General features: G+C 39.8%; 2 protein-coding genes across 2 annotated transcripts; one reads left to right on the top strand and one right to left on the bottom strand.

Annotated features, from left to right (window-relative positions):
- The first annotated feature begins 1,570 nt into the window (after positions 1–1,570).
- On the top strand, positions 1,571–12,375 carry tspan13b (tetraspanin 13b). Its single transcript, XM_085262571.1, has 7 exons — positions 1,571–1,638; positions 2,858–3,057; positions 4,705–4,872; positions 7,130–7,210; positions 8,118–8,231; positions 9,256–9,366; positions 11,678–12,375. Exons 2-7 carry the CDS (start codon positions 2,995–2,997, stop codon positions 11,750–11,752), a joined length of 612 nt encoding a protein of 203 aa, XP_085118697.1. The 5' UTR covers positions 1,571–1,638; positions 2,858–2,994; the 3' UTR covers positions 11,753–12,375.
- A 2,096-nt stretch (positions 12,376–14,471) lies between these two features.
- agr2 (anterior gradient 2) lies at positions 14,472–16,540 on the bottom strand. Its single transcript, XM_085261822.1, has 8 exons — positions 16,414–16,540; positions 16,011–16,135; positions 15,859–15,922; positions 15,719–15,771; positions 15,465–15,541; positions 15,246–15,309; positions 14,826–14,909; positions 14,472–14,715 (listed from the first exon to the last, which is right to left on the bottom strand). The coding sequence occupies exons 2-8, from the start codon at positions 16,120–16,122 to the stop codon at positions 14,666–14,668; spliced, it is 504 nt and encodes a 167-aa protein (XP_085117948.1). The 5' UTR covers positions 16,123–16,135; positions 16,414–16,540; the 3' UTR covers positions 14,472–14,665.
- Between the last annotated feature and the right edge of the window lie 934 nt (positions 16,541–17,474).

The following is a 17,474-nucleotide window of genomic DNA, read 5'->3' as shown; positions in this document are numbered from 1 at the left end:
TTAGAACATTATTGTTATTCTCTCAATAAAATATTCAAAACTGCTTAAAACAAAAGGAAGAAGAAGAAGAAAATAAATTGTGGTTGCTTTTTTAATTTTCTTTCTTGCCTCCCTGACACATCTAGATTTCCTTCTTCTGTTCTCAAGTTCTGAAACGATTTTCTACAGTATATGTTTTATGTCATCTTTGTTCTGCTAAGGTAGCTACCGCTCTTGTACTTTGTTCTTTTGTTAAAGTTTTAAAAAAAGAAGAAGGATGCAGCCCCTGGACACAGCTAATAACACCACTCTGTGTTGTAACAGAAACAGCAAGTGATACCAGAAAAAGCCAACATCAAGTGAGAGCGCCACCCAAAGGAGTATGAGTGTTTAGGAATGTTATCATGACCTCTGTACATATGACATATTTCAGGATATTTAGTAGCAAGTGAGCATAGCTGTCTTTGGTTTTTGGCAATGCACTCCGTCCTGCGTGTATACTGCTTTCCCTCTACACATTGTAACTGCAATCCTTTAAGAGTGGATTTAACAGAGACATTTTCACTTGTCACCACCATTCTGTAAGAATTTATTTAATATCATGCTTCTTAAGGATGATTTTATCTTAAAAACATAAAACAAAGAGGGAAACAAAAGGATTTCTGGGCTTAAAGGCCAACATTTGAAAGGTGGGGGAAAAGAAAAACTAAGAAAAATAGACAGTAGAACAATGTTGCTGGTTCTGCTGCACTATTTGGATGGTTGGGTCAGAATTTGGCATTAAACAATATGAAAGTAGAGGATACATCCTCCCTTTAATCAATGGTTCACGCTTGTGTTGGTGGTGTAATGGTGTGGGTGGCCCTTAGTACAAACTAGGCATTGTTTAAATGCCACAGTATATTTGAGTATTATTGTTGACTGTGTCTGTCCCTTTACACCCACTGTGTACCCACGGGGTGGCTCAGGAGGTAGTGCAGGCATAGTCATCTGCTAATCTGTGGTTTAATCGCTGACTGCCTCAGATACTGAACCCCAAATAGACTTTGGTCAACAGGCTTTACAAAGGGGTTACATATAAAATGTTAAAATTACATCTTTTTCAACTATCTTTACAACTCTGCCTTATTGTACTTACATTACAACCAAATCCATCCTTTTTGTCCACTTAAAACATGTTTACAGAACTATTGTTAGATTTCTTGCAATATTTGCTGTCTTCTTGGCCAGATTACTCTAAAAAACACATTTTTAATGTCATCAAGCTTTTTTAACTGCATAAATAGAGGACATATAAAAGTCACTCCCCAAAACCGACGGCTTCTACGCTGTTACAGGGATGTTGTTTGTGGCTCACGATGACTTTTTCATTCACGAGGGACACATTTGACATATGTTTCACATATTATAGACCAACAAGTTATGTATAGCAGTTTAAATCCGAGCAGACGATCACTTTTTGGCACGACACCGGCGCTATCACGATGTACTTGCCCGGTGAGGTTTTCAGCGAGTCATTTGAGTTTGACTGGTCCTGCAGCGCCATCTGATGGTCATATAAGTTTATGATCGCTGAGTGGCTGCTCGGGCCACCTGCGCAGAAGAAGTGCGGAACGACTAGAAGCACGTATCATGTGTCTGCGAGTGTTACATTCTGAGGTGATGAGATCTGACTTTAGTCTTATAATATCTAATAGGACAGTTTGTCAGCTGCTGCTCGCCGGTCAGCAGATGATCTTGTTACTGGCATTACTCGTATGTATTTTCACTTTCTCCCGTTGTTGTCCTGCCGGAACGCTGTGTGTGTTTGGCGTGCGTGCATTTGACGGCTCAGTGTGACCCAGCAACGCTTGTGCTGTTTTCAAGCGAAGCGTCGTTGGTGAATTATGAAGCTAAATGGCTCCTGACAACAATCTTTCTGGAATATTTTGAGAGGAAATTGCAGGACTTCTCTTTAGCCAATCGGTGGATCGGATATCCTTACTGAGTCACATGTGGACTAGGAGTCAAGTTTTTAAAAAAAACATAAGACTACACGCAAACTGGAATTTTAATCCTTCATAATAAAAGCATGGCATTTCAGCCTGGAATTAACAGACCACGTGCATCCTTATTATACGATTAACACACAACTGATTGTAACTAGAGACGTTACATGATGTTTATACCCCAGATGAAGATACTTCAGGCGTCCATCAAAGGTTTACAGTGTTTTGTAGGTGAGGCTGGACACTGAGAAAAGAGATAAGGATTTGGCTCCCCATTGGTTAGGGAGAGAGCTCGAGTTGTAAAGGGTGCAGCAGGTTAAGACAGATTGAACTGTACCAACTGTGAAGTGAAGACTGTGTTGAGAAGATGGAAGGAGTACTTTAAGGACCTGATGAATGTGCACTGAAGAAAATCAGAATCAGAGAATCAAAGAGACTTTATTAATACCAGAGCATGCATACAACAAACGTGTTGAAACAGAGGCATAGATAGATAAATATTAAGATAAATATAGGTATAGATACATATAGAGATACAGGTATAAATATAATACAAAAGGACACAAATATGTGTGCAAATATATGTCATGGTGTAACACTGAAGGCAGGAGGCAAAGAGGAGAACCACAGAGATGATTGGTGGATGTAGTGAAGGAGAAGATGCAGAGGGTTGGTGTGACGGAGGAGGATGCTGGGGACATTTTCAGATGAAGGTAGATGATCCGCTGTGGTGAAGAAGAAGTTAGATTGTAGGCTGCATCCCAATTTCCCTCAAAATACCGATGTCTATCTATCTCACGGTCGGTGTTTATGTGACTTTATTTTGAAGGGTCGATATGTGACTTCCTCTGCACTCAGGTGTTGGTTGTAAGCCTCTTTTTTCCTCGCAGGTTGGACCGATCATCTATTGCTGCGGACTAGCGGAATAAGTAGCTCAGTGGGTCTTTGTCCGGGTTTTATTTCTTGTGTCGAGATATTTATGTAAACATCAGTTTCAAGGATTTATTGTGTTTATTTGCTGGTGAACATGGGCTGCGCTGGATTTACCTGCTCCAAGCACTCCCTGTGTGCGCTCAACATCCTCTATGTTGTGAGTATCCACATCACAGCTTACCATATGGATAATTAAAGTGCCGTGTTCATCAATACAGATAGCATTTTATCACCCTCAGAGTGTGTAAATGGAGTGTAGGACACGTCCACTTTTACAAAATCCACTGATGAGGTCAGACGCTGCTCTAATCAATTATTCACTGTGGTAGGTAGGATCAGGTGGCCGCTCCATCCATCGGATGAACCGAATAAGAGACGAGGAGTTTAGAAAAGCGCCCGATTTTCTTTTTAAAATGGGAGGATCTACAGTTTCCACCTTTAACTGTGCGCTTGTTTTTTGGGGCGGGGGGTTGTCACTTTAGAGGTCGCCCTTACTGTGGAAGCCTTTCCTGCAGGCTTTGATAGCTCTTATCATGTCTGCTTTGGATTAAGGTGTGTATCTGACGCTTAGCTACACACTGGACCTGGAGCCTTGCAGTCCTTTAAAGAAGGCGCTCCATAGCACCCTTGGTTCTGTAAGGGTGCAGGAGGTACTAATGATTTCACAGTGAGGTAATCTGCCGTATCTGACACTGCAACTTTCGTATTATATCATCGTATCAGTCTGACATGTTGGCCTTTGCTTCTTGTTTAATCTCTCTTTATGTAAGTGTAGTACAAAATTGTTGCTTATCATGTAAAAGTCGAGAGGATAAGATATGCACATGCAGTTCAGCTCACATTTAAAAAAAGAAGACGAAAATGCTCTTATTATCACTCTTTTTTTAAAGTAATAAAGAAGCAACATGTATCCATTCCCACAACTAGTGCTTAAAGCCATCCAGCAGCGCAAGTAGGACCATGTCATATGCTGATTCTAGCCCCCTAACTTCTTGTACGATGACAAGTCAAGTCATCCCAGCAAAATGTCCCTAAAACATAACAATGCTACTGGATTTGCTCACACAATCACATCAAGGATTGATATTTTTCCTCATCCACATAAATCGTTCTATGCTACTGACTGAATATTTTTACTTTTTAAAATTAGTTACCATGTGCATGTGATGAAGGAAGACGCACATTTAAACTATTCTGAACTTGATTTATGCTACACTGCTGACACCGTGTGTCACCACTTCAGACAAAGATTCCTTGGCTGCTGGTTCATGAGCCACTCAGATTGTTTGTGGTCAAAGTCAATGCAGACAGCACATGCTGGACAATACAATAAAGTTCTCTTATAACCTAAAGCAGAATTTCAATAATTAACCCACGTGTGATAGTGTGGATACTTATATGGCTGATTTTTGTTTTTTAAGCTGCCTGCTGCAGTTGATTTCACATGTTCAATTTAGCAGATGTGGAAGTAGCTATATTCAATCCACTTATCCAAATAAGACCTATCACAGCTGCCATAGTGCAGGGTGCACCCAGTCTGCAGATTGCCAGTCTGTAGCAGAGCTAACACCATTCAACCTCACATTCACATCTATGGGCAATTTAGAATCAGCAATTAACCAAACCTGTGTAACTGCATGTTTTTGGACTGTGGGAGGAAGCATGTAAAGAAACCATGTAGACATGGGGAGAACATGCAAACTCCTTACAGAACAGCCCTGGCCAGCTGATAGAATAAAAAATGATGTTTAACTTTTTGCACAAAGTGTCATTTCCACACTCAGCCAGTATGTCTGTCCTGCAGATGGTCAGTCTCCTGATGATTGGCATCGCAGCATGGGGAAAGTGGTTTGGTCTGGTCTCCAGTTTCCAGGTGGTGGGAGGCATCATTGGTGTGGGTGTCTTTCTCTTCTTTGTGGCTCTGGCTGGCCTCATTGGGGCAATGAAGCATCACCAAGTCCTGCTCTTCTTTGTATCCTTCACAAACTCATCCTATGACTGTTCTTTCTGTACTTTCATTCACAACTTATATAAAATGTCATTCAGTAATACAAATTCAATCCTTTTTCTACATATATAGTTCCAGTAGTGCCAGTTCACGGCAACAGTCATCTCAAGATGCTTGAAGATAATGTAAGGTAAAGACTAGAGCAGGGCGATATGGGCAAAAATATTTATCACGATATATATTTGAAAATTTGCGATAACGATATAACCAACGATATATTTGATGCGAGACAAAATACAACTCCACAACATTACTAGTGCAAAAAGACAACCTTCCATTTATTTTCACTTAAACAAGAAGCTGGTTTTTATGTACATTAAAGCTTTATAAAAATGTAACAGTGCAAATGCAAATTCCTTGCTGAAAGTTTAACCAAAAGGCATTTCCAGTAGAAATGGGCTGACATATCCTGAGCATAACCATGTATAATATCCACTGAAGTTAAAAAGAGGTGCTTTGCAACATTAAACTGCAGTGTGCAGTACGCATTTTTCGGACCATAAGGTGCACGGGATTATAAGGCACATTAAGTGAAACAAAACAGTCAGATAAATCAAACTTTATTAAACTCATTCTTCTTGCTTCCTCCACTTCTGTACCATTGATTCATTAATGTTGAATTCTCTGGCAGCTGCATGTTGTTGCAGTATATTAATGACTAACCTCGTATTGTGGATGGATTATCTCAGTTGTTCTCCTGACTGAAGTTTGGTCCGTTTACAGCATCCTGCCATGCGATTGCATTTGTCTCTAACTATCAGGAACGTTAACTTTTATAAGTGGAAAAGTGTTAGTGTTCGTCCTCCAGCTTCACTGTTTATGTTATGCTAACATAGCTGTGTCGCTAGCGATCACGTAGCACATCATTATATAGCAGCTAGCCCAACTTCAGTAACCCTACAAACGTCACTGCTGTTTAGTTTCCTGTCTTCATTTATGTTGGAAGTGATAGCAGAGCTGTACGTTTGATTTTTTTCAGAAATCTCTCAGTCAGAACATGCAATATCATGCTTAGGTAACTAGCGAAACTAGCGAGCTAACTTCCGCTAGCTTCCTGCTAACGTCTAACTCCGTTAAATGTAATAACTTTAGTTTTCATGGATGCCTGGAAGTTAAACTTCATAGTTACACCTGGTAAAGCAGCAATGCTGATCGTTTTATTAAAGATGAAAGAATTTAGACAGTTTTTAACTCTCAGTGATGCTGCAGTGTTGTTTGACCTGAAGCATACGGAGTTTAGGACCCAGATTACTCCCAGATTTAAGAGCATCTTAGTCCGACAAATACGACAATAACAACGGCCGCTTGCATGTTCTGCAAAAAATGTGCTTTGTTGTGTATCTGACGGACAAACACCAAACCAGTTCCACATCACTGAAGTTGCACCATTTTTACAAACCAATTCTGGTTCATCTGTTTCACTCAACAATCGGCCATGTGCGTATGAAAACAAAGGCACTGCGCATGCGCGTTTTACTCCCATTCTATCGCGATATTTCATTTTCCTATCGTTGCCTAACATTATACCGGTATTACCGTGAACGGTATAATATGGCCCAGCCCTTTTAAAGACCTACAATAAAGGGAGGACCCCAACAATCAAACAATCCCGTTTAACCAAGCTCTTGGTGACAGGAGACCTCCAGCAGAACCTGGTCGGGGGCATGTTGGTGGGGTGCATAAAGAAACAACGACAAAATAGAAACTGTGTATAATAATATTGTTGGTTTGTCTTCTGTGGTCGTTGTTTTGTGGTATCATTGAATTTGTGCTAATTTAAAAAATCTAAAAATAATTCTGTAATATTTAGATTCAGATGTTTAATTAGTTGCTAAGTGACCAGAACTTCCCAGAATAAAAGAAAATAACATTTACAGTTAAAATGTTTAGAGCTGTCTTTGTTGGTGCCGAGCATCTTTGTCCTGTTTCTGACCAGCACACTGTTGTTTATCTCCTACAATATGCTGTCTTAACATTACTGTTTTGGAAAATTCATTACATATTAATGTATTTATGTGGAAGAAGATACCGAGCTGGACTGTATTTCACAGACAACCTTGCACACAGACTCTATTTTCTTACTATTAGCAGATATGTTTCTATAAATGAGCTCTTCCAACTGCTTATGTAGTGCTTCAGTAACACTGACTATCAGCAGTATTATGCATGTCCAATGTCTGCAATGTGTCCACTGTTGTTGTTCTTTGACAGTGAAGCTCAGTACATGATCATCCTGTTCATGGTATTTATTGTACAGTTTTCTGTTTCCAGCGCTTGTCTGGCTGTCAACAGAGAGCAACAGGTACGAGCTTTGGTTTCTCCACAGAGTGCCGAGCAGCACAAATGATAACTATGCAGCTTGCTCTCTGTTGCACATTAATTTGTTATTACTTGACTTTATATCCAGTACAGTTAGACAACTCACATTTTAAAAAGTTTCATCAGAGCTGTTGAGCAAACATCCATACAGGTGGATGCAGGGAAGGTGGAGGCCTTGAACAAGCAGGCAGCAGTGTCAGACAGTACCGTCTCGTTCTTCCACCTGATAGTTTGAGACAAAACTCTCCTTGCAGCTTTGTGAAAACCCCACATATGATATATCGTTTTGTGCAGCTTGTTTGGGAATAGAGTGCTGTGACGTTTGGTAGCAATTTGTTGCACAGTTTTTGCAAAATTCCTAAAAAACCTACAGAATTTTCGCCTATTCGTTTGAATGGGAACGCGTCCAAAAAAGAAAGAAAGTGTGTGTAATAGGAGGAAGAAATCAAATTATATTATATAAAAGAAATTTAAATAAGTGTAAATTGTGGTTAGTAAACACTAATAATATTACTTCAATGGGAATCATATTTTATAGATATTATCAGTAAATAACACATAAAAAGTGAAAGTAGATTTTACCTAAAACCTGCCTCTCCAAAAGTAGCTAACGCACAGCTTAAATGAAGGTCATATCTTTTTTCTCTGGAAGTTTTGTTTCAGCATGACATTTTTTGGCCACTACATTTTAATATAAGTGGAGATACTATAAGGATTATTACTGATAAATAAAAAAAATAAAAGCTTAAATATAAAAGTGAACTCTAAGCTTGTCAGGCTGCACAGACTATGTGCTCATTAAGTCATTTAAGCAGAACCTCTTAATGTGAAAATACTGACAGATGATGACAGATGTAATGCTTCATGTTCCTTCTAACACTGTGCTCAAGGATCACCTGCTGGAGGTGGGCTGGAACAACTCTGAGAGCACCCAGAGAGATGTGGAGAAGAGCCTCAACTGCTGTGGCTTCAAACATGTCGACCCTAACAGCATGTGTGATGCTGTGAGTTTGGATCCAGTCTTTTCCAAGTGTTTCCTGTTCCCCGTTACATGTCACATATCTCAGTATGTGCGAAGAGGCTGATGATGGTTCTGTTTTTTTAATGTACAATAAAATTGAACACATCACAAATTTTCAAGTAAATATATTTCTAAAGTTTAGGTTGAAAGAAATTCTCACCATGTGTTGATAACAACCCACCCACTTCACACATGCAATGAAATCAAACCATAGACACATAAATTGTGTGATTACATTATGTGTGATAATAAAAAACTTTGTTGAAAAAATGAAGAAAGGGAGGTGCAAATAGGGTTCAGGCCCAGCTGATGGTCGATTTAAAGGGGTCTCAAAAAACATGATGGGTAAAACCAGTGAGCTCTCACAAGACCCTTGGAACTTTATTGTTGCAAAAATGTTGCTGGCACTGGCTCAGAGGAATATTACTGAAGATCCCAGTGAGCACCATTGGGACCATAATCCAGAAGTGGAAAGAACATCGTTTTATGATAAACTGACAACGACCACAACCTTGCTCCTTGCAAGGTTTCAGACAGAGGAGTGAAAAGAATTATCAAAGTTGTCCAAGAGCCAAGGAACAGTTGTGGATAATGCGATTGTTTTGCCCCATTAGCTCCAGGTGTTGTACCGTCCACGGGAGCGCGTAGCTGCTTAAAGCTGTAGCGCCCAGATTACTTACAGCTACTTCCGTGCAAGCGGTAACCTGAACACAGCTTCAATCATCTGTTTGTTGAAAAATGGTAACGCGAGCGCACCACATTTTCTTGTTAGTAACGGTAACGGCGTTGTAATGATAGGAATAGTAATTAGTTAGATTACTCATTACTGAAAAAAGTAACGCCGTTAGCAACGCCGTTACTTGTAACGCCGTTATTCCCATCACTGTTTGAGAGTGAGCTCCCTTGGTCTTGTTTGAAAAGTAACAGCAGTAAAGTTAATTTGAAATAATGACTCTACTGTCAGAAGCATTGGTGCGATTTTTAAACATGTGCTGTGTCTCTTGCAGGCTTGTTTCCCCAACAGCTTCTGTTCGCCTTGTGCAGACCAGATTAAGGAACATGCTGGAGATATTCTCCGATTTGTAGGAGGAATTGGCCTCTTTTTCAGCTTCACTGAGGTGAGCCATTACAGCCCAGACATGCCCTGTGTTTCAGTAACATACCGACGATTTGTCACGTCCCAAGATGAAAGGTACCATTCCGCGTCCTTATGAGACGCTTCGGAATCTCAATTGAATCCAATAGAATGCCGGTCGTGGCAATAACACACGCTCAGAGCAGAAGCTCCAGCCGTCCATTCCAACCCTAACCTTAACCCTAACCTTAACCATTACCTTAACCCTAACCTTAACCATAACGTTGGCCCTATCAGATGGTGTTTTCCAAAGTGATTCATGATCAGAACATAAAACACATTTATATGTATAGATTCATTCCAAACGGCTCTCATACCTCCCAACGCGTAACATACCGCCAATTTGTCACATGGCGTCGGTATGTTGGTATGTTGGTATGAGAGCGTGCTGATATTTCAGACCGGTAACCGTGCCTACAGCAGGCTGCCTACATGTGCCCCATGGTACCACCACCAACTTGTATGGAATACAAACCAGAAACTCAAATTATATTAAAAGTTAGTCTGTTGTAGAAAATGTCATTTGGGCTTCCACTTCTGGACTTTCTCTAGTATATCAATAAGATCCTGTTTTAGTTACATTTTACTAAGTGTTTCAGTCTGTCATCTTCTTTCAGCTTCATATTTCATTTTCTGTGATTGAATCTTTTCCACAATAGTCATATTTTTCTGTATGGTGATTCCTATCTTTAAGGTTGGGCGACTGGACGAATATATCGACTATCGACGTAGGCTGAGCCTTTCACCAATCGTTTTTACAAGAGCGATTTATTCATTTATTTGCCCACGAATAAGTTTGCTAATAATGTTGACTGAAGCTAAGAGAAGCAGCCAATGGAAAAATAATTGGGCTGTTTTGACGGCACCGTCTTCCAGCTGTGAGCAAATGCACCGACCTCAGAGTGCGCCCAAATGTAGCGATTCATTTATTCAAACTCATAACAGAAAGAAAGGCAGAAGCCCATGTTCAGAAAAAATAAAAACATTTGATTTAAATGGGAAACAAAGAGAAAGTGGCTTCTTTTTCCACTATAACCGTGTTTACAAGCTGTTCCAGTGTTTATCCGTCGCACACACTCACCCAAACAATAAATGCAAGCTCAAACAAAAACTACGTTAAAAATCAAAATGTCTCTTCCAGTGAACATTAAAAAAATCTCCATCGTAAAGTTAAGTGTTCTTTGTAATTTAGCGCATCTCAAATAAATACATTTGAAAAAAATCCAAAAGTAGCTACTGAAACAAACAAGAAAAGAAGGTAAAATATTCCCTCAAACAAAACGTATAAATTCTAAATGTGCAAATCAGTCCGTGCATGATTGCATTGCTCCACCCATCAGAAATTCTGCACCTGCGCAAAGATATCGTCGGTTATTGGACTGATGATTATCGGTTGGAAGATTTTTACGTATCGCCCAACCTCACTGCGTACAACTCGTTAGTGTAAAACTCTCAAACCCAGACCTTAAAGCAGATGACTCGTAAGCTGGAGAGGAAATGGCGTGTCGCTACTTTAGAAGATCATCATTTAGCCTCGAGAAATAGTTTGTTGCTCTATTTTAAAAGAGCTCTCTATAAAGCTTATTTTCTTCAATCAGTGATTAAAGGAAATAAGAACAACCCCAGGTTTCTGTTCACTGTAGCCAGGCTGACAAACAGTCAGCTCTGTTAACTACTAATGAGTCATTAGACAGAAAAAGGAATTCAGAAGGATTTGTTTGTAAAAGAGGAACATGGAGGAGGCTTTTTCGCAGGTGATATCATTACATAGCAAACGTTTAATATGGGCTTCACTGTTTCCCTTGTTTGGACCAACAAAGACAGAGGATTCATTTTCAGCATGGAAGGGAAAACAGCTGTTTGTACATTAGTGACGGGAAAGTATTTAAAACATTTGAACAAATAAGAAAATAATTGAAATGACAAAATAATGACTTGGTTAATGTTTTTTCTAAGATGAAGAACGGTGTTGAAGTAGAGTACAAAAAATGTACAGAATATAAAATAATAATAAAATATAATAATAAAGATTAGGCTAACAATACTGTGTAATCAGCATTCACGCTAATAATTAATGAATAAGGTCACATGGATGGAAGCCTGACAGCATTTCGATTGTCAGACCAACTTTGACTCAGACCTCCTTCAGTGAGTTTGTCCAGAAAACATGGCAACATTTCTACATAAATAATTGTGGATTTAAAATAATTCTCATGACGTAGTGTGTTTGAAACAATTCATTACATAGTATTGACTGACATAACTTTTAACTTAGTGCTGTGTGTTTGTGTCAGATCTTGGGAGTGTGGCTCACATATTGCTACAGGAACCAGAAGGACCCACGAGCCAACCCTAGTGCTTTCCTGTGAGACAGCCAAAGCTCCACTGACCAACATCCAATCACCTCATCCCCAAACGACCTCTATGGACGTTCTGACTTGTGCATTTTGACTGATCACTGCAGTAAACCTGATGTGTTTCGTTTTCAAGAGCTAAGTTATGTGTGAGGAGCGGCGAACATGCTGCCTTCAGCATGACATTCCTGCAAAATACAGATACAGTTAGTACACTGTGAAATAAAAAGAAGGAATGCTGATCTGCTATATAATCCAGAAGTATTTACACACCCTGGCTGAGAGTTAACTCTGAACACTTTTTTGTCATTTTGTTTCTTTTATAAAAGCAGTCGATTCCACTGGAAGCAATAATATCACCCACTTCTCTGCACACTGACATTACAGATTCTGATGTTTTACCGTGTGTAGAAATGTGAACGTGTGACGAGCGGCTTTGTTTGTAACCTGCAGATGTTTTGCATATTTATGAGTTTTTCTCTGTTTGCTGTGGATTTGCCCTTTTGCATGACTCTGTCCATTAAAATGTGGGCTACTGTATAAAAAACTGCAACTATCTGTAAGCAGTTCCTCTGAGCCTTTGTACTGGAAACCACACTATGATACTAATCTAATAAAAAGAATCAGTGTCTTCATCACATGCTTTCTGTGTCTGATACATAAAATGTATGAAATGTAGACATTAGAAAAGATATTTTCATTTAACATATTGATTAAACTTGTCTTTTGATTTACTATTAGCAAAAAATGGAAAAGCTCTGTTATAGCACTGAAGACCTTCTCTAAGCTCTTCTCTTACCCTTTCTTGTTGTGATGACAAGAGAAACCCGGGGGGGGGGGGGCTTCAATCTCTCTCCGCCCACCTTTTCCGCCCACATCAGATGATGAACTGATGAAGCTGCATTTGACAGTATGTGCAGTCCAAACTAGGACAATCACAGGGAATCATGGCTAACTTTAACTTTCATTTTACAGGGACAATTATTTTACATTTATTCATGTTGTAGGCATTATAAACATGATTTTTAAATTGTCATAAATATAGTCTGTTTCAGCACTTACATTCAAACTAATAGATTCTTTTCATATTTGAATACATACCTCACATCTGCCTGCTAGGAGACATATTTATCTCCTTTATAGTCTGTAACTCTACAACAAACTCACCTGGTCAAACAAACGTACAAACATAGCTTCATAGCAATTGTTTTGCTTCTTTCATTCATTCATTGACTGACATATTAATTCTTTGTCCGAGCACCAACCACAACCTGATCAGAATATTAAATGACTCTAATTCCTCCTTTGCCTGTCTGGGTCTAGTTAAATTAGGAGTGGCATGGTTTGCTCCTTCAACTTAACCAAGCCCACGAGTCATTAAATCCCTGAAAAAAGTGGCACCTCCTCAGGGCCTGGGAGTGTTTTTTGTTTGTTTTTTGTTATGGGGGGGTAACCCTCTGAGTCAGCTTCCTCCTATAAGAGGTCAGGAAGGAACAAAATCAGACTTAACAAAAAACATGATAAGCCTGATTGACTCTGTTGAGCCGTACGCAGCGCACACACATACACACACTTACTTTCAAATATGCAAAACATCTGCAGGTTCCTAACATAGCCGGTTCTTTGTAATTGAAAAGACTTGAGACTGGGTTACCCAGCAACACAAAAAAGCTTTCAGTGCTGGCAGTGTGGACCCGCCCACCCAGAATTCAACTTTACTGCATACACAGTCTTCTTGAGTCGATTCCTTACCTGAAACTGTCTGACTGACAGACATCGTGCTGACAGATTGCAGATCAGGCGTCATTATATGATTATTTCTTGTTATCAAACAGAGTAGGCAAATCATGCCAGTCTCTGCATGCTGATTGTCACCAGCACATCACTGAATCAGAGTTGTGACAGAAACATTAACTGACCCCAAATCCACTGATTGAAAGTACCAGCACTTTCCAGTTCACAAGTGCTTAACCTAACACTCACAGACTCCAACTGATGCATTTAGCTTCAGTATCCTGCCAGAGGAAAGTTTGATATGCAGGTTGGAGGAGGCGGGGTTTATACTACCAAGCTTGTGGTTAGCAGACGTGCTCTGCCTCCTTGGCCACGGCTGCCTCTGTGCTGGGTGTTATGGTCAGATATTACCACTTTGGTCTGATTCAACAATCTTATCAGTTGTTCATAAGTGAACTTTGCGTGTTCTTTTCAGAGACAAGAGTCTGTCTCCTGACACGTCTCTAGAAGTACATATTTGTATTTTGTGTTTTTCTGATTGCACTGTCATAAACTTGAACACGCTAAACTCTGGTTAGTGTGCAAACTAAATGCTGGGAAAATTGTGGGCAAAAATGTCTGTAACTATTAAACTTTTAATGCCACGCTTTTATTGATCTACTATAATTAAAGGTGAAAGTCTGCACTTCCATCACATTGTAAAAAACCTCCTATAGTGGTGTAAGAGAAAAATGACCGCACAAATAAACACCTTTTGGCCTTTTGAGATAGATACATATAACAAAGTGGTCATTATGGTCAATACAGGCCGAATGCTTTTTTCTAGCCCTCCCACACAGCCTTTAAAAGTTAAACATTTAACAGCTGGATGAGTGGAGACCTGATGCAGGCACTGAAGTTAACAGTCATTTCATTATTTTGTTGTTAGTATGATTATTATCATTGATTAAACATAAAGATTTGATTCCACACAGTCTGGCAAATAAGAAGGCAGAGTATCTGTCAGTGAGAACAGCTTCATTTATTTACTCAATATTCCTGTCGTACAGTAATAATAACAAGCATTAGGAAGGAAATCAGGGAGAAAACATTCCAAGTGAAGGTGAAAAGAAGAATTTTTCCAGTGCGTTGTTTCTCATATGTAAACTGTGGAGAAAGCAGCTGTGGATCAGCATCAGTGTGTCTTCCTGGTGCTCACAGCTCAGACTTCAGAAGCTTCTTAGCTTTCTGCATGTTGCCAACCACTGAGGAAGAGACAGGAAATGTTTAATTACACAGTGTAAATGGATGCAAGCAGACAAAAACTGCATCGTGAGGAGTACGCGTCACAGCAAGTATGGGCTGCAGCACTTACAGAGTTTGATGTCACTTGGTTCATAGGCATACATGCGGTTGGCGTAGCGACCAGTGATGTCAGCCCTCACTGTCATTGAGGGGTCTGTGGAGAAATTGGTGCTGGGTAAGTGAAAAAACGCCAGTTGTGTGCATCAAACTATAATTTCATAACATTTCACTATAAAATATCAGATTTTTAACATTTGATTTGTTGTCTCTGAAGTATATTCATTTACACAACAGGTTAGGATGGGCGAGGATTTTCCACAGCACCAATATTTTGGAGACATGGTTGTAACTGATATACAATACAGCTAATTATAGTTAATGTCATTTCCTTGAGAAACATTAAAAGGATTCAGTGCAATAAAACACACTGATAGATGTAATAGTAGTTACCAGTCTATATAAAAGATATGTCCTAATCTCAAGCTCTTACCAACAAAAAGGAGCCTGGGAACATACTGGCCATCAGGGGACAGATGTTTGTCTGTGGTTTCATACTGTAGGAGAAGCAAAAGAACAGTTTTTTTACAGGCACCGTAAACCTACGCGCCAGTGCTGAACCACAAAATGTAATAATGTTAAGTGTGCCTTAAAATGTAATAGAGACTGAAAGACTTTAAAATACTTCATTTTGTCAGGTGTTATAACCTACCACCAGATTAAGGACGATGAAGTCCTCATCAAGGACTTTTTGGACCTCGTTATCCTCGGAGAAGACTTTCTTCAGCGCTGTGGGAGAAAATTGACTTTAAGTTTTATAACTCGGGTGTGTAGAGAAGAGCACCAGGATGACCAAGGTGACATCACATATGAACAAACACACACTCAGTCTTCAAACAGAACAGACTTCTCGCTCGAACAAACACAGTGAGTAACTTAATAAGTGAAACACGAGCAGCTACTCACCCTGGCTGTGTGGGCAGTCTTCAAGGTGAAAGATGACCAACAGGGGCTTGTTCCTAAAATACCAACCAGCCCATCATAAGCTTCAGCAAATTTTAGAGTTAAGTCAAAGTTTGGACTTTTATTTTGAAACTATGTCTTACTTTGACCTGGACCAGTAAAGACCCTCCTCATAAGTCTGAGCCCATATCAGCTGATCGCCCCATCCTGCACAGACAAAGACACCATTAGAGATAAGTGCGTCCTTTACCTCAGTAATACTGGGCTTGATGCGTGAATGAAATGACTCAAATACCTCTGGACAGAGTCTGTGGGACCCTCTTCCCACTCTTGGGGATATATTTTGCAGCAAAGGTAGAGGAAATGGCTACCAGGACCAAGAGCACAGACAGCGCTGATTTAACCATCTTTAGAGTTTTCCTGAAACAGCAAACACAAACCAGCTAGAAATGCATACCAGTTTTAGACTTGAAGCATCAGCCTGTTTGCTAAAGTAACTGCATTCACACTTCGATCAGCACATGAGCTGTTAAAACTTGCAGTAACAGAAAGGGAAGCAAAACTGAAGAGACACTTTTAAAGAGAAGACTATTTTAACAGAAATCCAGATACTTTTGTATGACATGCAGTTATTTGACATAGTAGAGTATTCACACACAAAAAGGTACAAAGCTATGGCGACAAGTTCTTTAGCTTACCTGTTCCCGAATAGTCAGGTAGAAAATGTGGGCAGATCGTGGACTTGCACTGTCTCTAGCTTCACCTGTCCTGTATTTAAGTACCTGTTGGCTGAGAGCCCACCTTCTTCCCTCCCCCACTTCTCTGTGCAGGAATGCCAGAGTGACGCAAAAGTTTGTTTGCCAACCAACTGCATAGTGAAAGTGGATAATTTGCATTTTCCGTGTGTATGAACAAAGACATCCTGTTGCAAGATCATGATTTAAACATTTTATGTTGGGACTCAACACACCCTTGTCAACCAGAAGAGAACTTGATGGAGCAGCACCTTTTGAAATAATATTAAATCATAATTTGGAAAGGAATAAGAGAAACCATTTACAAATTAAGATTAAAAAAGATATTCATGTAGCCATATTTGTCAGTAAGCAATATCTGAATTTTCTAGACGATATAAGTATTCAGTTATTGTCAAATCACGGTTTGTGTTATCGTTGTGGGGTCTTTACCTTACAATATAAAGGCGTAATTTGGTGCATTTAAATAAAAACTGAATTGAGTGTTTCCTACAGCAATAATTAGTGTGATGCACATTTTGCACAGGTGTGATCAGGATGAGTTGGGCTGTTTGGCTTCGATCCATGGCCAAGTCAGCATTAAACGTAGGAAAGCGATCAGAGACTGAATGATGATTGGTCTGCATGTGATTGGTTCAGAGCACAAAGCAGCAACTTGATATCCTCTTTGCTGCAAAGTACACTGCTGTTATAGTCATGCAGAGCATGAATGATGCTTTGCATGAACAAAATGATGACCTGAGCCTTTAGTTTTTCAAAACTAGGACTTGTTAGCAGACGAGAACTAATTCACGATGCACAGAGGTTTGTATCCTGCCTGGTTTTCATCTCAGCCGTCGCCTGTGCACTGCAGCGGGGGTCTCATGGTCACCTAGCTGCTGTCAATAGCAGCTTTGTTCAGGCTCCAGCCATTCTACCTCTCTGATTGAATCAGCCCTTTCACCACAGATCTGCCTGCAGTTTCTAACAGTCCACACACACTTGCTCTCCTCTGCTCAGTTCCA

Source organism: Mchenga conophoros, linkage group LG22, assembly GCF_057382185.1.
Source record: "Mchenga conophoros isolate Kocher_MC1m ecotype Shallow Benthic linkage group LG22, M_conophoros_male_GT1.1, whole genome shotgun sequence".
NCBI classification, from domain to species: Eukaryota; Metazoa; Chordata; class Actinopteri; order Cichliformes; family Cichlidae; genus Mchenga; species Mchenga conophoros.
This window is presented reverse-complemented; position numbering and strand designations above follow the sequence as displayed.

What these genes read in the sequence shown, in the direction of transcription:
- tspan13b (XM_085262571.1), top strand. Translation starts at nt 2,995, where the DNA reads ATGGGCTGCGCTGGATTTACCTGCTCCAAGCACTCCCTGTGTGCGCTC. An exon ending in ACCAAGTCCTGCTCTTCTTT is followed by an intron (nt 4,873 to 7,129) that starts GTATCCTTCACA and finishes AGTGAAGCTCAG; the next exon opens with TACATGATCATCCTGTTCAT. An exon ending in TCTTTTTCAGCTTCACTGAG is followed by an intron (nt 9,367 to 11,677) that starts GTGAGCCATTAC and finishes TGTTTGTGTCAG; the next exon opens with ATCTTGGGAGTGTGGCTCAC.
- agr2 (XM_085261822.1), bottom strand. Translation starts at nt 16,122, where the DNA reads ATGGTTAAATCAGCGCTGTCTGTGCTCTTGGTCCTGGTAGCCATTTCC. An exon ending in AGACTGCCCACACAGCCAGG is followed by an intron (nt 15,542 to 15,718) that starts GTGAGTAGCTGC and finishes TTTCTCCCACAG; the next exon opens with CGCTGAAGAAAGTCTTCTCC. An exon ending in ACCAAGTGACATCAAACTCT is followed by an intron (nt 14,716 to 14,825) that starts GTAAGTGCTGCA and finishes TCTCTTCCTCAG; the next exon opens with TGGTTGGCAACATGCAGAAA.